General features: G+C 37.9%; 2 protein-coding genes across 4 annotated transcripts in view; one reads left to right on the forward strand and one right to left on the reverse strand.

The window, feature by feature from the left end:
* The window catches only part of LOC145979570 (ion transport peptide-like), a 40,803-nt gene extending 17,247 nt beyond the window's left edge, over nucleotides 1–23,556 (forward strand). Inside the window, exons 2-4 of one of the 2 annotated variants that reach the window (XM_083112543.1) lie at nucleotides 18,421–18,647; nucleotides 20,631–20,754; nucleotides 21,724–23,556. In XM_083112543.1, coding sequence (XP_082968669.1) covers nucleotides 18,421–18,647; nucleotides 20,631–20,754 — 351 coding nt within the window. In that variant the 3' untranslated portion in view covers nucleotides 21,724–23,556. The remainder of the gene's footprint in view (nucleotides 1–18,420; nucleotides 18,648–20,630; nucleotides 20,755–21,723) is intronic. The other variant, XM_083112544.1, reaches the window with a different exon arrangement.
* Nucleotides 1–24,670, reverse strand: part of LOC145979567 (peroxisomal leader peptide-processing protease) — a 606,981-nt gene that overhangs the window by 494,438 nt on the left and 87,873 nt on the right. The gene's annotated exons all lie outside the window — the stretch shown is intronic.

Consider the following 24,670-nt stretch of genomic DNA (forward strand, 5'->3'; position numbering starts at 1 on the left):
TTGTGGTACGTGTCTGTGGTGATTCATGAGATGGACTGCATTTAATACATGTATGTTTGATCTGTTACTGGGTGACGGGATTCGATTAGAAATCGAGTTATGGAGACATCTTGCAATGAGTGTGCATTGCACGTGATTGTTTGTAACTCTTGGAAGTGTAATCTGTTTAGTGACATCAACTGTTTTGGCCACCGTATGTATTTGTGTGACAGTAAGTCACATGTCTGAAAGGACACGAAAGAAACAAAATATAATTTTTTGGAATCTTGGAAACCTGTGGAACCATTTATTATTCGAATTAAGTAGTGAAAGTATGCACTTTTGGCCTTTGGAATTAAAAAAAAATTAAATGTGTTACATTCCTTCTAGAACATCCCAGTGAATCTTCAAGTAGCTTCCTTTCGTTGTTGTCTAGATTGCAGTAGTTTCGTGGCAGCGTAAGCATTTTTTCTGTAACAGATATCGAACAAGTCAATATGTGGTAAAACTGTGAACCACTTCTTGACCGGGGATCGTCCCCTGTGTGAGGAAGAGCACTCTGTGATCTAATGAAGGTTCCTGCGACTGTATTTTTGTCCCTTTTAGCCAGTTTGGGCTAATCGCGACAATACTGTGATAGATGAAACTGATGAAGGGACACTCACGAATAAACACCCACACTGAGGCCGGGACTCGAACCCGGGTACTTCAGAGGCGAGATTGAAAGTCGACTACTTAACGGTTCCTAAGTAAGCGAAGGTTCCTCTTACCCCAGCCTGAGCATTAGTACTTTTTGTGTGTCCTTTCATCACCCTATACCACTCGGTATCAGGGCTCGGATTTTTAGGTGCTAAAATCAGAAAAATATTTATTTTTTATGCGCTCAAAATATGGAAAATATTTACATTTTATGTACTTAAACATGGAAAATATGCATTTTTATGTGCTAAAAATGTTGACAATTTCTGCTTGAAACAGCTCTACTCACCAGATGAAATTACCATGTTTTGGTGAATAATGGTGAATTACAATACACCACTACTGTCATCATTAAATTGTCCACCACAAAGGACTGACGATTGTCCCGAAACAGTGCCTTATACTACGAAAATGTTCGTTCCACGTCACACGAAGTCAACCTCGCATACTTGAGGTATGATATTTCACTCACACTTAAATATCCAATATTTTCTTCCTGTTCACCGTCCAATACACATTTGAAATGTTACACAATGATTTATTTCTGGGGGAAAAAACAAAAAGTAGATATAAAATTTTATGTGGAATTTCTGTGACAAAACATGCATTTTATGCATTATGAGCGAATATTAAGAAATATGTATTTACATAAAAAATTAGAAAATATGTGTTTTTATGTGAAATGAAATTTGGTATATAGGCTCCAGTTACCATGATCGGAATTTGTAACTCACTTACGAGGTCATATCTACTCGCAGAAAAAATATTTATTTACCTAAAAATCCGAGCCCTACTCATTATCTTTGTCGTGATTCCCCCCCCCCCCCCCAAATAAATATCCGCTGAAATTTGGCCGCTGTGAATTGAAGCGGGAAGCCTCTTGGTCACAAGATAAGAGGCAAAGATGGGAACTTTCCAATCTTGTCCCTGCATAAAGTCTCTCTGGGGTTTATTCAGCCTCTAATAAATTGGTACCTAAGCAAAGGCGGCTGAGGCGTGTTGCGGACTACGTCACATCAAAAAAATTGCCGGGATTATGAATGTGTTAGGCCATACCTCATGGACGGTGGAAAGAGCACAGAAAACCCACCTTGATCGAAATGATAACTAAATGCTAGCTAGCTAACGAAGTTCTGACGACTAGGCTAACCAATATGTGGTGCTTTCTGTGATGTGTTACCCCTTCTAGCTGCTTCTTTATTTACCCATCGGCTTTTATCTTAGTCGGGGCTATTTTTAACCCTCAGAGATTAGCGTTTGTTCTTAGTTTTGCTGTTTAGGCTTTCTGTTACGGTACTTAAGACCTAATTTTAATACATGACTGATTCTTTCTACCGATAATAGTTTTTCTCCGTGCAGTAAGGAGGGAAATAGCCAAAGTGTTTACACATCTAGATATATTATTTTATAACACGGTCATCATCGTGATTAGTGAAAACTGGCAGAAAAGCGACGTAGAGTAATAAATACAAGACCGAGTGTTTCGGACACTTTAGTCTCGGTTTCATCTCGATTTTACATATGTCTGTCTCGGTAAGTCTCGAAGGATCTCGATTTTTACAAGACCGTAACAGTCTCGGTTTTGTCTCGACTTTCCAGACGAGGCCGAGATATTTCTCGGCAACATTCCTATATTGCACTTGAAACTATAGGCCCTTTCATATTTTCTATTGCGGGTATAAAGTGGACTTACAACAAACTTTGTGTAACTAAAATGGCCTCGGCAGAGAACTGGCAGTCACCCCGTTGAGATATATAGTTTCAGTACATATAGACGGTCCCGGGTTTGTTACCCGGTGGAGGCACTAGTGGTTCGGATCCCACTTTAAACTGTAGGTTCAGTCCCGATTAGCCTGTCCGTGCACAAAGTAGACTTAAAACGAAACTCCAACTCAAACATGTGCACAAAGTCCTTGACTCTTGAACAACGTTTCTCAAGTACGAATATTATACTATCCACAGAAGGTTTTACGCAAGAGATAAAATACGAGTTTGCTTGCGTTCTTACGTAAACCACAACCAATGTTACTATGGGTTCTTGTACGCTTGCTCTATTCATTTGGCACGAGCCATTTTGTTGTAAGCACTAAAGTTTTCAAATGGAACTGACAAAACATGCGTGGGATCTTAACCGTTATTCTGTTTTGCAAATCTGCTTTCCCAGAAATCGTAAAGAATTTGCCGAAAGCAGGCGTGTTTGCACATGTTGGTGACGGATCTTCTAACTTCCTGAAAAGATCCTTTCCGGTATTTTTTTTACGACTTTGCGAGAATCCATTCTCGGTTTTTTTTCGTGACTTTCCTACAATAGAGCGCACCCACTAAGTAATCGTGACAGACTGTAACTTACTTAACCATACTAATACAAATATAAATAGAGATCTTCCAATTTTAGACACGACTTTGAAAGATCTAGAAAATATAGACCTCAACTACGCGTAGGAGTCGCAAGTACAGCATTGTTCATCGGTTTTGCAAAGTTTAAAATTAAGGTCCTCGCCTTATCATACTTAAAATCGTGACATGCATGGTAATGCAACAGCCGTGACCACTTAGCCAAGATAAATTGCTAATTAGTGAACACTTACTTTTAAGTTTTGTGCTCAGAACAATTCTTTTTGGTGTAAAAAACGCTGAGGTCATGTTTGCGTATGCATGTGCCAAGGAATATCTTCACGCAAAATTTCTGGACAATCTTTCCAAGAAATACAGGGATAAGCATCTTAACCATTGTCGTACGCAGAGGGGGCTGATGGGGCTACAGCCCCCTCCGAAATTTTGAGAAAATTAACATTTTGAAATAAAAACAGTGAAGAACGTGGAAAAAACCTGAGTGGTAAATGCAACCCCCCCCCCCCCGATTGTCATTTTTGAGAGTGGAAAGTTCTAAATATCTTATTGGGTACTACTTTACTATACCGGAGACACATATCAATGATTTATTTCGCAATTTTTTACATTGCTAACGTACTCTTCTGCATTGCGGAACATTTCTTTAGGTGAAATAATGAATTTATAACGAAAATAATGTATATTTCTTACATTAACGAGTACTTACTGTTGTTCCTTATTTCCCACATACCATCCACGGTAGCCCCAAAAACCATTGACGTTAGCCCAAAAATTCACGATAGCCCCACGAACCATCACGGGGACGAGGTATGCCTACTAGGTTAGGTTAGGTTCCATTAGCACTCCTTTCGTTCAATTTAGCATATACGGACAACATCATGCCGGCAGCACCAATAGCGCATCGGAAATAGATTTTCGTAGAAAACCACATGCATTCGCATTAAAATGGATCAAAATTACATTCCCGAACATCAACAACACTACAGAAAATGATTTGCGTAAGTACTTTCTCCTGTAAATTTGAAGAAATCCGTCTCTGGTATAGTAAAGTGTTACCTCTTATTGTGTACGCCGTCCCCTAGAAAGCAGCTATGTTCTATCCACATTTACAATCCCAGCTCCCTCCGAAGAAAAATCCTGCGTACCCTGACCAGCACCCTTAACCCAGTGCCGATTCCAGAAGTTACAGTTGCGAGGGGCGACTTTCGGTCGGATACCTCATCTCGAAGAAAATCAATTCTAACCTACACTTGCTTGTGTTAAGAGTTTTGTTTTTAAGTCCGCTTTATGAACAGATAGGCTAATCGGGACTTAGTCTACAGCAGTAGCTAATCCAGATGTTACGGTTTGGAATGCTAGTACTTTACCTCACCTAGAATAAATGCTAACCTACAGTTGCACTGTTTTATACAAACAATATACCAAGCTGACTTCCAGAGGTTGGAGTAGTGGCTTGCAAAAAATAGGGATCCAGAGACAAAATAGATTGTTATTATTGAATGTCTTTATCATAATTACCTCCATTGCTACGGTAAACTGATCGATCAGATACGAGGATTAATATGAATAAACAAAGAAAACAAAAAACTATTATCTCAAAGGGTCTTGGGTTCGATCCCCTTTTGAGGCATATTGCAAGTGATTCGGATCCAAATTTAAACTGTAGGTCCAGTTACAATTAGCCTATCGTGAGCATAAAGTGGACTTAAATCAAGCTTTTAAAAATATTCTCGAGCCTCTTAAACTTCACGATTTGAATCTTCAGTAATATTAGACATATCAACAACCACAAAAAAAAAAAGCCGTTGGGGTGGGCGATTGCCCCTATCGCTCTCCCCGTGGATTCGCGCCTGCCTTAACCAAAACAAAATTGAAGACACCCCTAACAAGAAAATGTTTAACGAAAATGTTATAAACTTACTTACTCGATTTTTAAAACAAATGCATTCATTCATTACTTAACAAAAACTAAACCCATACTATCTCTGCGGACAAAACTCTCCTTACCTAGGTTAAGAGCTGAGGCTGTAAAGGGGCACCCAGCACACACACAACCTGAAATGCATCAAAACAAGATTTATGTACTTATAATGCATCAATTGACACAGTTAAACAGGTAATTTTGTTATCTTTGAAATGATCTTGTCTGATCTTCCCAAATTGATGCTTTTTTACTCACACGGAACACCAGCTGATATGCATTTCTGTATGTATTTTGGCACACCAAAAAGTGCATCATTTGCAGTTTATGCACGTTAATGTGTTATTGGAGTCAACATATTTGTGTCAATTGACACGTTTTTGGGTTCTGTGTGCATGACAACAAACAAGCCTATACTTGCCGTAGGTCCAGACGCCAGAGCCTCGTTAGCCCGCAAGAAGCAGTTACCGAGGTGTACTACGTGGATGTGGGGTTGACTTTTCGGTGACTTACCAGAAGGCACACCCGCAAGGGTTTCGAGTTCGACCTCGCTTACAGTAGGGATGGCCAAATCAGGAGTTTTTCAAATCCGGAATCCGGATAGTAAAACGGAGAATCCGGATTTCGGATAAAATCCAGATTTCGGAGGGAATCCGGATTTCGAATTCGATCCATCCTGATAGGTAAAGGTAGGAATAACCCCCAGGTTATTCGACGCTGGGTGGGCGCCGGGGCCGCTTCCAACGTTAGAAAAGTTCCCGGATTTCAACCGGCCGGGGATCGAACCCGGGACCTTTAGCATGGTAGTCAGACGCGTTACCGACTGAGCCACCGCGGCCACATGTATAAATAATATTGCATGTATTAATTGTACGCAGGGCCAAGGCGGGCAGCATTAAGGGATGGTGGGGGGGCGCATGGGGCCCGCGAGTTTGACATGACTGAATTAGAGTGTATTGTTAAATTCATGAGACAATTATTAAAAATATGGATCGAAATCCGTTTTCCCTCCAAAATTCGCTTTCCCTCTGTAATCCGTTATCCTTCCAGAACCTGTTTTGCCTCCATAATTCTTCTCGCTCCGAAATCCGGATAGTATATTTTCCAAATCCGGATTTCTAATTTTCAGGAATCCGGATTCCAGATTTTTTTGGCCATCCCTAGCTTACAGAAGCCCTGGTCTCGTTTTGCAGAACTTGTCCGGCTAACCGTGCGGTGCTAAGAAAGGGTGGAGTTGGTTTATATCCCAATCAAAAATGGTAAGCAGGGGAAAAAGTATAGCGCCATACCCGTTCACGATGGTGTGTCTGAAAATGTATGTAATGAATGTGAACAGACTTTACCTTCGAAGGGACAATATTCACACGAGAAACAAAAAGAATCGCAGTCTCATTAACCAGCAGAAGGAGCAGAGCGATCAACTCTTGGCGGTCCACGAACCGTGGAAGAAAGACGATGGGAACTGCTTTGCAAATGAACGAAACATATGCTGAACAGCTGAAACTCGATGAAACACTGCCGTCTCAACAGTTAAGTCTTACTGCTACCAGAATTTGAAATTCGCACGCAACCAAAGGTAATTTTTCCTCTTTTGTTCCTGACTTGTTTTTATTCAATATCTTGGTGGCTGCGATGTAAAAAAAACTGCCACTACGTATCGACCTGGCATTGACATGGTGTTCCTGATAAGTGTGTGGCAAGTATTTATACTTCATTAACGGCCAAGTCGAGTCCTGGATAAACTTTAAAGTTTTAAACAGCTTCAATCTCATTTTCATGGAGTGAAGTGAAGAGGTTCTAACGGATTAATGGCCGGTTGAGTTCTGGAGAACATACCAAGTTATAAAGAGCTAACTTCATTCTCATCTTCATAGAAAGAAATGAAGAGATTCTATCAGATAATGACCAGTTGAGTTCTGGAAAAGATAAGTTATGAAAACTTCATTCTCATCTTCATAGAATGAAATGAAGAGGTTCTATGGGACTAATGACCAGTTGAGTTCTGGAGAAGATAAAGAGTTAACTTCATTCTCATTCTCGTAGAATGAAGAGGTTCTATGCGATTAATGACCAGTTGAGTTCTGGAGAAGATCCAAAGCTTTAAAGAGTTAAATTCATTCTAATTTTCATGGAGTGAAGTGAGGTGAAGAGGTTTTGTTGTATTAATAACCAGATAGATTTTCAAACATCAAATATTTTACCAACAGAGGAGTAGATCTCACCTGATATTTCATCCACCCTTTTCCAAATTCTCTAGTTGACGCAAATGGTTTGTAACGAGGGGGAAGAAAACCTTAAATGCCCGTTAATCTGCACCCTGTAGAAGTCATTGTCCAATTTACCTGCAACTTCCAGAAAACATCGTGGTCCTTTCACTTCAAACAGAACTTTACTGTCAATATTTTCCAAACGAAATGGGAGGAGGAAACATTTTTTTAAAAAAATGTTATACCCTCGAAGAACCACCTCCCGTTTCTCTCCCTCGAAATAACACCCTTGGAGGTAGATAACAACGTGGTAACATCCTCTTGCAAGCGTTGCAGTTTCGGCAAGAGTGCTGACGCAATGTCCAAAGCTGGTTGCACAGCGTTCTTGCTCGTTACATACAAAGAATCGTATGTCTTCACCTTCCGTATGTCGTCTCTGACATCGGATCGTGCTCTAACATGACGTGAAGGCGAGTGGCGTTATGCCGAGGCCTCAGACGGGTGACGTCGTTATCTGACTAGCAATCGGCAGTTGGCGTCGAACTTATCATGCCACGGGAGGATTATCTTTGCTTAGTTGGCCCAGGAAAACGTTCCGTAAGGGACGAAGAACTTGCTTTTTTCGCACTAGGCTACTTCACCAATTGCCCCTCATCATCATAATACGATAATCTGTTATCACGAGGCCGCAACTAACACAATAGTTTACCCGTGTTCCATCCTCGATTGCTTCACAGTTTTGTGCAACCATGCAGCATGGTATTTGAAAATAAGAGGGAGTTTTATGTTGAAGACACAGGTCCTGGTTTCTGTATCCCTCCTTCCTTGCCAATCCAATAGCAATTGATGTGTTAATTTCAAAGATATTAACCTTTATATGAACTACATTCCTATATGTTCCTTCCTTATTTTTTAAAAAAATCGAAAATGGTATAGTGTTGCCTATTAAATTGTTCTCTATCTCTGATACGTGTTATTTTTATGCCATATTTATCATGCCTCTTAGTTTATACTAATTCTACAAATTTAGTTTGATAATATTCTAAATATTTAATCTTTCTTCTGATCCTCCTTTTTCTTGTAGCCTTTTATTATATTCGATGTGAACCAGCATGGATAAGAACGTGTTTTGCGTACTGATCTTTTCAGTACATATATTTCTACATCGTTAATTATCCTGTAAAAGTATGTCTAGAGCTTCAATGTGATTCTTGTATAGAATTAACTTTTTCCATTTCACATTTTTCAAGTGTGTGTACAACATTTCCAACATCCTCCGTGACAAGGTATGTGCTTATTTTGAATGTAATTGTAATTCTGAGAACTTGAAGTCATTTCGAAACCAACTGTTTCTATAGCGGATATATCACACGCGATTTGACGGGAGTTGCCGTCTGGCTGGGCGCCAAGCGGACATCCGACAGGCGCACAAACGACAGAAAAACGCACTGTATAATACAAACGTGCCTTCTCATAATTATTTCTGGATTTGATTTTACATAAACATTTTTTTTCTCTTCTTTGGTTTCGTCTCCCATTCCTTGCTCCTTCTCTTTTTTCCTATATCTTTGTCCAATCTTCCTCGATGGTATAGTAGTAGTAATGCAACTGTTTTGTAATCAATTGATTTCGAGTTGGATCCCCGCCGGTTGCACATTACACACTGGTTCGGATGTCACTTTAAACTGTAGATACAATCCCAATTAGCCCATTTGTGAACAAAGTGGACTAAAACAAAACATTTTTCCTTTCCTTTATCCCTTTCTCTCTCTCTTTCTTTTTTATCCCTGCCGACCTCATGGCGGAGTGGTTAGCACAGCACGCTACGACCCCAGAGATCTCGGCTTCGAATTCCAGTCTGGGCATGGATGGTCTTTGGGAGTCTCTCTTCATCAATCATATCATCGCTCATCCTCATCGTCGCGATTAGCCAAAAGTGGGAGAAAAGCTACGCCAAATAACAAAATCAAATCAAATTTCATTTCTCTCCTGTTCATTTGCTTCTCAATCCCCTATCCGCTGCGTCTCTTCTATTCTCCCCCTCCCAACACACAGGGAGAGAGAGACTTTCGAACCATTGTAAATGTGCTTCCATCGGGGATCGAACTCAGGGCACCTAATATATATATATCGGTGAATGTAGTTTCAGAAAGACAAAAGAGAGAGGAAGATTAGAAGATGTAGAAAGCGGAATGTAGCTATATAGAGAGGAATGTAGGCTGTTTGCACAGGAAGCCAAGATTCACCAAGATCTATATAGTGCCAGAGACAGAGAGAGAGAGAAAGCACAATAAAAAACAATTATTACATAATATCGGCTTCATCTTTAGAAATTAATAACTTGACGTTTCAATAACCGGTATGCCTTCCCTTTCTGGCGCTTTCATTCCCACTAAACAACTACAATGGTCAATTCTAGTAGAATTTCCTGTCAAATCCATTCCCCGAACACAGAAAGAACAACCAGCCTACGACCCATTACGCAGAACTAACGAGTTGGAAGGGAAGTCAATGAACATCTGTGCCTCTCTTTTTTTCTGGTTCCAGCGGCTTCCCAGCCACACACACACACACACAAAAAAACGAGCACATTTTTTCTTCTTCTTCTTCAGTCGGCACCTCAGGAAATTGTCCATCCTCTCACATTACCAAAAGGTTTGTCCTCGGGGCAAACCAGAAACCTCAAATTCCAGGCGATTGTAATTGTAATGCTAATGCTACAGAAATAGACGCTTTGGGCCTTCGAGGAAAATTCCTCACAAGGTTGAGTAACATGAAGGACAAACTGGAGAGCAGGGGTTAACGCCGCGGCCATTGCAGGAAGCATGGGCAGAAGGTAAACATCCTGGATAGCTGATCCGCAGCTAAGAAGGGGCAGTTTTCAATGAAGATCCAATAACCGATTCACCTCTATCGACTCGGCATATCCTGCTGTATGTTTTAGTAACGGGTGAAGGTGAACGTTAAGAAAGTAAAAATTGATTTAATGAACAATTAGTTCGGCATATATATAGAGAGAGTTCGCCGGAAATCGACGCAATCAGGTCAGCACTTGCCTCACATGTTGGAAAATTATCCTTGTTAGATAACATTTCAGTGGACCGTAAGTATTGCCATAAATTACCATCACACTCACAGCTTCCTGCAGTACCAAAGGGCAATCATGTCCAGTGTGTTCAATTGCAAAGGTCAAATAGTTCTACTTCACTAAGAAGGCATTCGTGTCTAGTGGAATATTTGTGCTATTCCATATTCTTAATCCGCTAGGCATTTCTTTAAGCACAAATGCAATAATGTCAGCCTCAAACCCAAGCGTCCAAGGTGAATGCATACGGGTTAATCATTTATTGTTCGGGAATTTTCGTGTCAAGTAGGTTCCAGGCAGATAATGAGTGTTCTAGGTTGCCTTCTTTTCTAATTAAGGCTTTCTAATGATAACTGAAAGTAAGTTAACGCCTATGTGGTAAAGTAATTGCACACAACTGTTAAATTATATATTGTGCAGAAAAATCAAAAGCCGTCACGTGACGTCATTTAACCGTGTTCGTTGAACGTTCGCAGAGTCCCACCTGTATGAACTACACCTTGGAACAATAAGTATATAAATTTGTGAATTATACATTTTTTTTTGTTCTGAAAATAGTGGTGGTAAAAATAATAGGATAACGCGTTTTCAAAATTGCACAGAGCCAACATCAAAATATACAATAATACTTGAGTTTTCGTGTACACTACTATTCAACATCGATATCAAAATATATCCCAGTGTTGATAATGCTATACAGTATGCTCGTCACATATAAGACAAATTTACATATGGTATTATGAATTACCTTTTTATGCTGATATAACGCTCAAAGGTAGTAAAGGTCACTTTGTGATCTCAGCTAGGCTAATCAGAACTTGATCTGTATTTTAAAGTGGAATCTGAACCATCACATATGCGTCAAACCCAGAATCCGTTGATTACAAGGCTACAGTATTAACCGTTGCGGGGAGGCCCATTGAAATAGTGCACGATACACAGTGGTTATGCCGTAAACATATTCAGAAAAATATGAAAGTGGTGGAAGTTGCGAAGTGAGAAAGACTCGAAGTTTTTCATCGTTGATTTAGCCACAATTTGCAGTTTTACAGTAAGTTGTAAGTTTCCAGACTGGCTATTATTAACACCAGTCAGCAGCGTTAACTTTGTGGAATTTTGACTAAGACAAAGTGCAGCAAAAGCTTGTTTTTCAAATTTTCAATATGCAGGAATAGTCTTGGAGAATATTAGCTGCGATTTTCAGCAACACTTCTGTTAGATTGAATGAAAGTGTTTGCCTTAAAATAGTTCTCTCTCTCTCTGGTAAAATATAGCAGTTTAAACCACCAATCATAAAGGTTGAAAAAGCTCTGAACGACAACATAATATAAGAATGAACTTGACACAATCCATTGATCATTCTCTATCAACGATGATAGATCAAGTAAGAGCTACATTTCATTCGACCGTGGAACACCTCCCACTTGAGAACATTAATTTTGATTTACGCAATAAAGAAAACAAAAAGTAGACTCGCGAGTTAGATCTCAATTTGCAAGATGTGAGGCAAGAAAAATTACAAAATTCAGAATCCCCCCGAGCAATCCTTCTTAGCGGTTTGGCAAGTATGCGCTGCTCACAGGTGGGATCCAATCAAAGGATAGCACCTGATCTGCTGCTTTTGCTGATTGGGACAGTGTTCTCTGACGGCGGGAAATTTCCCGCCAAAGTAAGATTGTGAGGGTGCCGAGGGAATTAAGGTTTTCAAGGTGAAATTTCCAAAAAATGCAAAGCTAAAAATAACATTTTTTATAATAGAATTGGTATCTACAATGTACACTAAACATTTACAAATAGTTCATTGTAGACCTTGTTACATTTGTGAATAATTTACGGGCATGGACAACTGCACTAGTGGATTTAATGGAGTTCAATCAACCGATTTTGTATTGATTTGGTCACAATGACGAAATAAAGATTAAGAAAATTAAAGCACTTGCAGTAATTTTCACACTGCAACAGGTTCTGATTCAGCAAAATATTTTCTGAAACAAATTTCAGTATTTTCGTATTATCAATTACAATGAATGTGTTTATTTTCTTTCAAATTATAAATCAATTTAATACTGTATAAATTTCAATAACTTATACTTTCAGAAATCAAATTGGGTTGTATATAAACCGTATTTATCTTTAAAATGTTATTTAAGGTACATTTATAAATACAAAAAATAGTACTTTAAGGATTTAGTTCGTCTAAAGTCTTCTAACCAACATTTCGTAACCTTACAAAATATAAAATACTAAGTATTGTTTGGTTCGAGAATTATTAAAACTTTCAACTACGTAGCAGTTATTCACATAAAATATTATAAATAGTGAGTTTTCTACAAAACTACTATTTTTGTTCTTCAGAAATAAATTTGTTGATACATTTTGAAAGCTTACATTACTTGGAGCATTTCTGAAAAAAAAAAAAAACGGAAGTTGACAGGTGCCACCGTTCCAGAGATATATCAAATCAAAACTATCCAATATGGCGGACTCTTTTCAAGATGGCAGCCGTCAGCACGCAGATGGCGATTGGCTAATCCACTGAACGTGTCTTAAGTAGTATAACAATTAATTCTACCAAGTCTTTTGCTCTTATCAAGCAGTCAATGATTCCAAACTTAACCGCCGGACTGTGATAATGACACACTTGTTTGGTACTGTCCTCCTTTTGGAAACACATTTTATGGTGTATCTTTCATTAAAATACATTAAAACGTATATCGTTTTAAAGCTTATAAATTATGCTACAACTTTTATTGGAAATAATTTATTGTCATTTAATGTGTTCAAAAGTTAGAAGGCTAAAACTTTAGAAAGTACTAGAAAAAATGCACTTTTTAAATATTATTTTTTAAATTACGACAAAATCACCAACATTATTGAAAAAATGAACAGTATATCTTTTGAAGCTAATCTAATGAGCATTAAGACTAAAAAAAGATGACCTGTTTACGACCATCTGTTACGGAGATATAAGCCAATAACTGAGAGTCTGCGAAATTGATGTTTGGGGGCGCTGGGGGGAGAAGCACCACGAGGAGGGGCGGGGACTTTTGGGATTTTGCACTACTAGTAGTGTTCTAACAACTGACCAAAATTCAGCTTTTAGGGAATAATTCCCGACATTGGCCTTTTTTTGTCCTTCATTGACTGGGCTACTCCTCTTACTGGGTGGAACGATTCATGTGATTACTGCCAAAGTCCTCCAGCAAACGACATACTACCCAGTGGCGAGAACTGTACCAGGATAGATGTTGCATTGTGTGTGTGAGAGAGAGTATAGACACACAAATGCATATCATGGCACTTTTAAATGCAGCTGTTATAATTTGTGAATGATGCATACATTTTTGTACTGATTGCATTAAGATACTATACCCTGTCCCAACTATCTCTGGAGCAGACGAACGAAAACAAGTCTCTGCGCAAGTAGTGACCCGAGACGGCTCACGTGACACGTGAGAGGGAACTCGATTGCGTGGAGGGATGGGGGGAAGCGACTGCAGTTACCAGCCTTCGCAGCAGCGTGTACTGCTTCGCTCTGCCCACTCGATTTCCTTCCCTTCTCCGACGCGGTCTTGCTCCAGAGATATCTGAGACAAGGTATAGCCTCCCTTTTCTCTCTTGAATACGCCACTGACACAGGGAATTTTTGCAGCAAAATGGGAAATTTAATTTAAAAAAATCAGAGAACACTGACAGGGAGTGAAAACTTCGCCTGATGTTAAATGCAACGAACGACCTCCTCACACAAAGATATCGGTTTGTTGCTAATAACACGGCCCGCTCAATGATTGTAACTTGCGAAGCCAGATAATTGCCCCGCGCTGTTTTTAAACAACGAACTAAACATGTCTTGCCACACACGAAGAGCCTGGTTCTTTCTGTCGCTTTTTTTCCCCGAGGGCACTATATTTACATGCCTCCGAGCATCCCTCCGGGTATGACCTTAGAAGAAATCCGCTTTACCGGTAGTGATGCAGTAGTACCACATTATACTCTTGCCAATTCTAACAATGCTCTCAACAAGAAAAACTTTAGAGGAGGTGAGGAAAGTGTTGCCAACTCATGACCCTTTAAAGTCTCTTGGATGCTTTACAGCTACGTTCGAAAACATAAGATCGCAATGTAAACACTCAATCCACACAACAATTTAGACAAATTAAGTTTCAAAGACCTCGTAAAGTCATAAGACGGTAGCATTCAATAAGAAGTCAATGGAGTGGAAGATATTAATGAACGTGTTGGAGCATATATAGAAGTACCTGAACTCAGCAGCTTTGGCTAGAAATCGCAAAATTCGCGGTGTGAGCCAATAAAATAACGGCGAGCTGGAGGGCGATTGCGATGCAGTTGATGATGTCTTGATGCAGGGACACTTACAATGAAGCATTCGGTGGTGATATCTTGAGTTAAATAATATTGTTACTGAAAGCAGCACATATTTTATCACAATATTAAAAGTAATATCTTTATTTGTATTATTACTTATTCAAATAACATGTACATGTTCACTTTCGCATGAAAAAAATGTCTCTCTCCAGAAACGCTGAACGTTGGAGACTTACGTAATTCTTCAAAAGCACAACATAAATTATAAAATTAGGTGCTTGGGCACAAACTCATTCTACGTATTTGTAAGTCTTGGAAAGCGTATAAAACCCTAAGAATCACTGGGGGGAGCTGATGGGGCTACAGCCCCTCCAGAAATTGTGAGAAAAATGTCAATTTTCATTGAAATAAGAACTCGGCAAAAAAAACTAAAGTGGAAAATGCAATCGCCCTATAAAAAGGCCCCAGACCCCGATATTACCATTTTCGTCTTTGAACAACTTTTAAAACGAAGGTTAAAAAGTGATTATGATTTCTTTGTGCATTCACCTACAATGCAGTTATTTAATATCCTATTACGTTACACCGTAAAAACCTCCAGATTGAGGCGATTGTCCCTGAAGTTGGCAACGCGGGAAGGAGTGAGAGAAAGAAACACGATGTCCTGGAGCATCTACTTTCAACGCTCGATGCCGCCTTGTAAGCCCATGCCCTTATCTTGCACGCTAAGTCACACAACTAGCAATCAGGCCTAAGTATTTGTTTATTGCATAATTTCGCCAGATGGGGCCCCGGCTAACGATCCGTTTAAGCAAACGAGATTAGTTGATGGTCTTCCTGGCCATCGGTTTTCCGTTTGGACGCCTAAGGATTGTGCAGAAACCGTTCCAAAAGATGAAAGCAATCGGATGCCCAGGCATCTGCTGTAATGGTAGGTCTCTGTGAATAAATCCATATCAGATGGCGATCGGTACAGCTACATACTCACATTCACTGCCATACGCAGGGTTTTTTTGTTTCGGGCGGGGCTGGAATTGTAAAGAAGAGTTACGAAGACAAAAGAGCCATCCTTCAATTTTCAACTGTAATTGCCATGTCATGGAATTTGCATTGGACTCGTTGAAGGCTTCTGAATTTAGTAAACACAACACGAAAACATTTTATCTGCAGTATAGCTTCTAATAACCTTTCTGCTTAAGAAACTCAATAATGATGAAAATGCCACCGTGTTTTACTCCAGAGCCCTTCAAATTACCATGTTTAACTTTCATCTTAAATGTTGTTGAAAAAAAGTCATCGTGGGGTAATTTTAGCGCCGGGTTTCAGTTATCATTTTTGACTTTTCCCAGAGTTCTTTGCTGCTTTCATTTGAAAATTTTGATTTTCTCAAAATTCCTGGAAGGGTTGTAGCCAAATCACCCCCACCCCCCGCTCTGCGTACGCCAGTGCTCTCAATGAAAGTATCGGTAGAATACTGCTCTGTAAGGATTCTCCCTTTAAGGCGAAACCACCTTCCCTTTTCACATAATTGCAATTGTTTAAATAATCGTCTTTATTTATCCGTGCAAATTGATTGATTTGGTGTTTAGCGCACAGTAAGGCTAATCGGGACTGGACCTACAGTTTTTTTTTAAAGTGAGATCCGAACCACTATGTGCCTCCCCGGGTATCGAACCCGGGGCCCCTTGATTACAAGGCGACGACGCTACCACTGCGCCATCGGGAAGGCTATATCCGTGCAAGTTTAAGGACGAATAATTATAATCAGGGCTGAGCCGATGCCGATGTATCGGTATCGGAAAGTATCGGTTGGAATCCATCTACCGATACCAACCGATACTTTTCCAGAATTTTGGTCTTCCATGGGATCCGCAAAAATGTCGCGCGACGTATTCGCCGAGTCTAATTATCCTGGAAATTATGCAAAATTAGAGATTTCTTTCATTTTGCATCAATTTTGTACCAAAAATAGTATTTTGTGATTAGTTACATAACATCTGTTTTAATATCTTTATGTAATTCTTGAATATTATAAAGGAAAAAAAACTTGGTAAATGAATGCATATAATTGGGGAAGAATATTTACACGTCAATTTTGATCAATATCTTGAACAAATTTTAATTATTGCAATTGTCAAGTATCAGTATCGGTGAGAGTATCAGCATCAGTATCGGTTCAAGGTGGTATCGGTTCAGCCCTAATTATAATATTGGAAATACTAAAATTTTACATAAAGCACATTTGTACTGTAAAATGTGACGAGTACTAAGTTTATACTGTTTATTATATATATCAGTTCAAAGAGTATCAATGCAGTTAGTTCTGTCTTGATGATAATTAATCATCATTATCCATTTAGGTCGACCTAATATTACAGGTTATAGACACAATTACTAACGAAAAATTAGTTTTGGTGAACGTTCATTTGTTTCTAGCCTATTTTAGCAAATATTTCATTACTGGAAACTATTTTTGGGTTGCTTCAAATATTTTTTTCTCTGAAGTTTAAGTAATTTATTCCCAAAACGAATGCGCATTTCCACCTAAAAATAAACATTACATTTTTAGTGCTAATGTCTTTAAAAAGTGAAGAAACATTTAGAGAAATTAATGGTAGGTTATTGCTTCAATTGAACATAAGTTTACGAGAGCCACAGTTTTTAGGACACTGATGACGAAACATTTGAAATAACAGTGCTGCGACAGAAAAATCAATTTTGAGAATCTCCTAAAATTCCATATACAGGGGTTGTTCGCTTTATATCCGACCATTTTCGATTCGGTGCTGCCACCTGGCGTATCATGCTGGAACTATGGTTTTGCTGGCGGGAGCAGTGTTGTGTCTGACCTTGTAGGTGCGCGAGTGTTGGTAGTGAATGTTATCAAATGGCGCCGAAAATCAACCGGTATTGGGAGGGTTACGTAATGGCCCTTTTCCATGCTAAGTTTTCATACGTACGCAATGTGAAACACTCGGGGTGACTACTGCGAAAGCTATTGTGGCCCGTTACACACAACAGGCTCTCCTTGCGAAACATTCAGCCACGAAAACCACCAGGAGAAGGGCTGCAAGCAAAGTGTCACATACCGTGACATTGACGGCAAGGGGCGCAGCAACTTTGTTCGTCAGTGCAGGGAAAGTTTCCCCTCGTGGCTTTATGGTTGTGACGGGATTTGGATATGAGGGTAAGTTGATGATACGCAAGGTGGACAGAAACGTGAAGGTGAATGCCAGATACTTCCAAGACTCCATTTTGACACCTATCTATCGGAGAGACATCCCAAAATTGTATGAAAGGGACGCGAACCAGGTGATGACCCATATGGACAAGGCTTCGAGTCATACCGCCAGAACATCACTACGTTTTTATCAGGAAATGGCAGAGGAATTAGGAATTCGTCTCATTCCGTTTGAAGACATTTCTGTGAAAAGCCCAGATGCCAGTCCAATGGATTTTTGCGCATTTGGACTGTTGAAACGACGTCTTCAACATCGCCGCCCGCGCACCCTGGGTGGTCTATGGAAAGGTTGCAGGGAGGAGTGGGACAGAATTCCCATGCCTGTCCGGCACCGGATCTTGCTGCAATGGAAACTGCGATGCCGGGCGATAGTCCACAATGCTGGGGGTCCAATAGAACATGATCGGTGGTGGCGGCGCGGTATCTCTTAAGGTGAGTACCCGTCAAAAATGGTCGGATATAAAGCGAACAACCTTCTGTATATGTTCGTGCCGTACCTAAGTACAGATTAAGTACGTATTGTTGACAATTTTACAAAAATGTTTGTCCTTCCGCCAGCGTGTGATCTTATGCAACCACAATGATTTTTTTAATCTTATTTTCGTTTCAGATGCAAACCAGAATTACCACGTGTCTACTAGCTGTGGCTATAATCGTATCCTGCCTTCTAGTCGTACCTGCCAACAGCTATATAATCGGTCACACACTCAGCAAGCGATCGTTCTTCGACATTCAGTGTAAAGGAGTCTACAACAAAGAAATCTTCGCCGAACTGGACAAAGTCTGTGAAGACTGCTACAACCTTTTCAAAGAACCACAATTGCATACGCTTTGCAGGTATGAAGCTCTCTTAGTTCACTTGTGTATCTAAAATTTGGTTTTTCAAGCCGGCTTGTCGAGCGATACGCAGTGATGGCACCATGAGTAGGAAAACAGAGGGGGTTATATTTTCTGGGAGGTCACTCATATTACAAAATATGCCTATTTGAGGTAAAAGAGCATTCATTTGTAGCTTTCATTTTCTTACTAGGGCTAGGATTTTGATGGTTTAGCATATTTTCTTCGGTAAGGGTGGTGTGTTCCATAAATATATAGAGCATATTGTGAAGGAACTAATTGAATTGAGGAGCTTTTTAAGGGCATATTTTGGTATATTTCGCCATTTCTACGTGATATAGCATATTTTGATGGATTTTCGGTCATATTCAGCATATTCTTGCTTTTTCAAGAAATATACAGTCATTTTCGAAGTGCATTCATTCTTACTTCCATGTTCACTCGACGTTTTGTTTTTTTGTACTGCAGCAAAATCTTTTCATTTTTATTTGAAAATTTGCAGAAAGTATTCATTGTGCACTCCAACTCATGGCCCATAAAGTGAACTAAAAATAGTACATATGTGAAAATGTTTCAGCATATGTTAGATATTGATGTTTGAAAATAGTTCAGTTATAATGGCATATTTTTTTTAATTATAGTGCATATTTTGTAAAATTTTAGGTCAAAAGAGCATATTTTGGTGGTTTTCAGATCATAAAAAAATCCTACCCCTACTGATTACCATTGTCAATTCAAAATTATATTTCACCCTGGTGCTTCTTTTTTATATGTAAAATAGTCACCGGTAATAACAATGGGACGCCTGGATCCCTACAAGGCGTTGTGTATGTTGCATAACTCTACGTCGGTGGTAAAGTTGGCATTGAAAGCTTGCTGTTAAAATTCACTTATCCCCGTAGAGTTACGCAACACACATAACGCCTTGCAGGGGAAGCGAATATTTCAGGACCCATGTCATGGTGAGGCCCTGGTCTGTACCCCTCTCTTCCAAATTCGGGCCCGAGCGTTCTCGTACCAGGCGACATTATTGCCTGTTTACTTCATCTATGACTATGTCAACAATAGCATGTTCACTTTTATATGCCTAGATGCACATCATTGGATACGGTATAGGATACTTTCACCAGCTCCTAATTATTAAACGGTATCCAAAATCACCAGACAGCACGGTATTTTGATCATGTACGATGGGGACGTCGGAAAGTTTTATAACAGCATGCCGACTCCGAGCAATTAACTCCCAGGCTCAAGGCTAGGTGGACACCTTTTGCCATACAGACAAAAATACCTTAGACAAAAATACTTCTCTGTGGAAAATCGACCAACAACGTTTCCGATCGGTTGCAGATTGAATTATTTCCGATGGAACATTAGAAAAACATGCTAAATCGCGCCAAAACATTGCTCAATTAACCAAAGGACCAATCAGATAACTTCCCCGAGACAGATTGGGCATTTCAATCATGCGTCTTCATGATAGAAGTTTTTGCCGGGAAGGGAATAAAGTTATATTCATAGACTTCAAAAGCTACTGAAAACGTTTCTACATTAGTATGAAATTATTAATCTCTGTTTATGTATCTTGTAGTCAATATTAAGTCTAGGCTTTCTCCAATAACAATGTATATTTCATTATTATTATCTGGTATCCTGATCATGCGAGACACAGATGGTTTATGGTCTGAAAACCCAGCAATAGATTTCAGTGACTTGCACACTCCTTTTTGTTAAAACTTATTTTCCAATTATTTTCAAATTTATGGTTATTTTATTTATGTTATGTTTATGTTCACTCACTTCAAAGTTGAAATAATTTCATACTTATGTTACTTTTTTGTTATTTTACAAAATGTTGATTTAACATACAACTTAATATGTTCAGAATCTACATTTGCATTATTATTTTATTTTGTTTCCTGTGATGCAAACAACTTGACTGAGATTTATACCTCCATATTCAGAGAATTCTGTTTATTTCAGGAAAGGTTGTTTTACTACATATTTCTTCAAAGGATGTATGGAAGCGTTACTTTATAATGATGATGAACTTGAAGATATAAAAAGGAAGATAAAAGTAATTCACGGGGCGGATCCTGGTGTCTAGGTATTTTCAGTTCTGTTTTGTTTAGTTGCACTCTTTCCAGCGAAGGATGTCTTCTTTCTTTAACAACATTAATTTTTCTTTTAATTTCATTTAACACTTTTTTGTTTATTTTACTAATCTACTTTTAATTTTTATTCTTATGTATTTACTATATTATTTCAACAAGTTATTATTTTATGTTTTTCAAAGGAGGCAATAATTTTACACTTTACCCCAAAATAATAATTCTGATACTTTAATTATACTAACATTTTTTTGTAGAAAAGGTTTTTCCCCATTAGAAATTGTAGAATATAAAACTATTTTACAAAATGTACATTAATTTAATACACTTTGATAGAACAATCCAATTTTGTACTACATTTCTGTACTAAATTTATGAACTCCAAGTAACACAACCTTAATCTGCATGTTCAAATATATGCTATGTTAGTAACATTAACCAAAGAGTTCACAACCAATTTTACACTAATTCAGAGACTACAAATGAGACCAATAAATAATATAAATATATTGTTGCTTGGTTGTGATGCATTTTTTTTAAAAAAAAAATCTGTTGGTCAGATGCTTTCCTGTTTATTACATTTTATTAGATTATTATGGAAGCAACTTTCTATTTGCTTGTTAGCCCTTTCCTGTGTAGTGGTTATAACTTGGCCAAGTAACTTTATTGCACATACAATCCACAGATTATATATCATGTTCATATTTTTAGGCAAAAGCCTTGTTTTTTATATTTTTTTCTGTACAAGACAAAGCTGATCCCCCATTGTGTAAAATCAATTATTTTGAATATAGACTTTTCAGTTTAATTTTGATATTTGCCTCCATTTTTTAATTTTTTATGTTTTTTGCTTTTATTTTTGGGAACTACTACTCCCTCCCATTGCGAACATGGAATTTTGAATTTGATTTGTCTTCCAAATATGAAGGATATTACTAATAACATTCCTTTTTACTTTTTTACAGATCTGACTGTTTTAGCAGCCGATATTTCAAAGGTTGCATTGAAGCATTACTTTTAAATGAGGAAGAAAAGAAATTCAATGAGATGATTGAATTTCTAGGCAAGAAGTAAATCAACATCCTACTTCAGGGCAACTTCTAAGAGAATCTCAGACGTGCTGCACCTTCTAGTCGTTGGAGAAGAGACATTCGCTGAAACAATCATTGCCTTTCCAAAGGCCACATGTGTTTGGCCTTCCTATTTATTGAATATTTTTGTTACTTGCGAAATTGACAACAAAGATATTTTGAAACAATGTAAATATTGTCATCAATTTTGATGCTTATTTCATCAATTTAAAAAAAAAAACATGAGACAGTAATGGATTGTATTGAAGGAAGGGTTTAAAAAAAAAAGTACATAATGTGTGTGTTGAATTTCCAACTTGTATGTCATCCATCAAACTAATGTCAACATACATTACGGGTTTTTCAGTTCCCCTCCTTCTTTAAAAAAAAAGTTCTCAGTGAATGTACTAGACCATTCCATTGTCAGTATTTATTAAAATTCTCTTTCTCCAAGCTATTTAGAAACCAAAGATTTTTATTTCATATCAACAGAGTGTCTACAGATATTCATTTTATTTTTATGTTTTCTGCCTGAAGAGTGAGTATGCACCACGACCGACCACAATCAAGTTAAATTGCTGCATGTTACATTTGGGTTTCTATCCTGCTTAAAAATATTTGCCATTATTACACACTATCCTATCAGTAATATTTTTATTGGAAGAATAGATCTGCCTAGTACAGGTTACTTATTATATTTAATTATTCAACAGTTAATATCCATTACGCAATTAATTAGTTGCAGATGTATTGTGGCAAGCAGAAACAAACTCAACTTGCGTGGCTGGTTGTTCAAGTGGCTCTGAGGTAATACTCAGCCTCCTATCATGAAGAATTACCCTGGGGGAGGGGGAAAAACATGTTAAGAACGTGGTTTCCAATCACACCACCTCCTTAGGTAGAGATCGATCATGTGTGAAATACTCATGAAATCAATCAAACTTGTTATTACATTGTTGAGTTGCAGTTATTACACATATATGTTTTAATTTTCATTGAGTAGCCACTCTTATGTACATATTTTATGTCCTATTTTTATAAATTATTTTTTGCAACAATTGAAAATAATTTATTCACAAGAATGCTGGAATAATTTGAAACAGTGCTATATAGTAATAATTTTAATGCATCGTACAGAACAAACTAAAACAAGTGTTTAAGTATTGCTGTCTGCTCATGTGCATTATTAGTATTTTTGTTGAGTGCCCATTATATTTACGAATCTGTAGACACTCTGAATTTAGCATTAATTAAAAAAAAATCTGATTGCTACTTAACACATATTATTTATTAAATTTAATCAGATTACGGGTTCTGCAAATAATTATTTGTACTAAACAATCCTTAGTTTAGGTGATACACCTCCTGGAATTTCATTTGATGTCCTTTCACAGTATAGCATGCATGTATCTAGTCTTTGTCTTACCAAAAATTAATGAAAGAAAATAAAAAATAATTACTCTGTATAAAATTGGTTGTCAACTCTGTATAAAATTGGTTGTCATCAAGCTGACGACACTTGTAAATGCTTTTCTAACAATTTTAATAATACTTCAGTAATTAGGTCTTACATACAAAAACAATTTGTTATTCTCTATCTGGTAAAAAAAAAATGTATTTTAGTGCATGCTTTAACATAAATGCAATCATTGGGTCAGGTGACTGAAATGTATTCATGAGCAGCTGTAATAAAAAAAAATGAAAAGTAAAAAATATATTTTAGATGAAGATATTTATTATTTTCTTGACCTCTCATGCATCCCCAACCTTATTTTATTTGAAAATGTTTATATGTAATCTATGTAGCACATGTCCCGGGGAGGGAGGACTCACGGTGCTTCCTCCATAGAAATTTCACTTTTACACTGGAGAAAATTAGGATTGTTGCTTCTCAAATGTGAAATAAAATATTGGGAACCTAATTTAACAAGATAAATTTATCATTCATTGATACTTCTGATTTCATATTCATCACGAGCTGACATTTTAAGATGTTTCTAACTGTGGTCCACTGACTCTCTAAGATCCAAATCATATGGACAGAAAATTGTGGGCATTGCTAAGTTTTCATAAACAGCAAACATGCCCTAAAGCAGGGGTCAGCAAACATTTTTTGTAAAGGGCCAAACATTAAATATTTAACACTCTGTGGGCCAAGAGGCAAACTGGAAGATTTTTTTAGGTAGGTCTACTTAAAAAAAGAGAAAAAAAAACAAGTTTACACAAATATATATATATATAAATGTAATGCAATAAAAATACTCAGTAGACTACAATTAGCCTATTGTTTGAAACACAGCTTTACTAATGAGATGAATGAAATTGCTTTTTTTGAGACATTTCACCAAATTGGGGGGTCAAAGTTAGTACTCCTTACCATCAAAATTGATTGCAAATGTTCATCTGTTAATGCTGACCTGTATTGAGATTTTACATATTTCATCTTTGAAAATGTCTTTTCACACAGATAGGTAGGTACTACCAAATACAGAGCTCAAACCCCGAGCATATGATCTTAGTTCACCATATTCATCACTTGGAAGACACTTATAGAATTCTGTTAGATTCTTCTCTTGAAATTAGCCTTTTTGCATGTTATCACACTGCAGATTAATCACTTCCAATTGAAGGTTAGGTGGAAGTTCCTCAATTGTACAGTGAAATGGATTTTAAAATATAGAAATGTCTTCTCCACATGCATCAAGATCCGAAAAACATTGCTGAAACTGTTGTTTGAACTCTGAAAATATATCGCCTGCAAATTTGTGTGGGAATGAAGATTTCACCTTTTCTTTTAATTTTTGACAGCATGAGAAATACACGAAGCTGTTTGACATAATTT

This window comes from Lepisma saccharinum, chromosome 26 (assembly GCF_977018435.1).
Source record: "Lepisma saccharinum chromosome 26, izLepSacc3.1, whole genome shotgun sequence".
NCBI lineage: Eukaryota > Metazoa > Arthropoda > Insecta > Zygentoma > Lepismatidae > Lepisma > Lepisma saccharinum.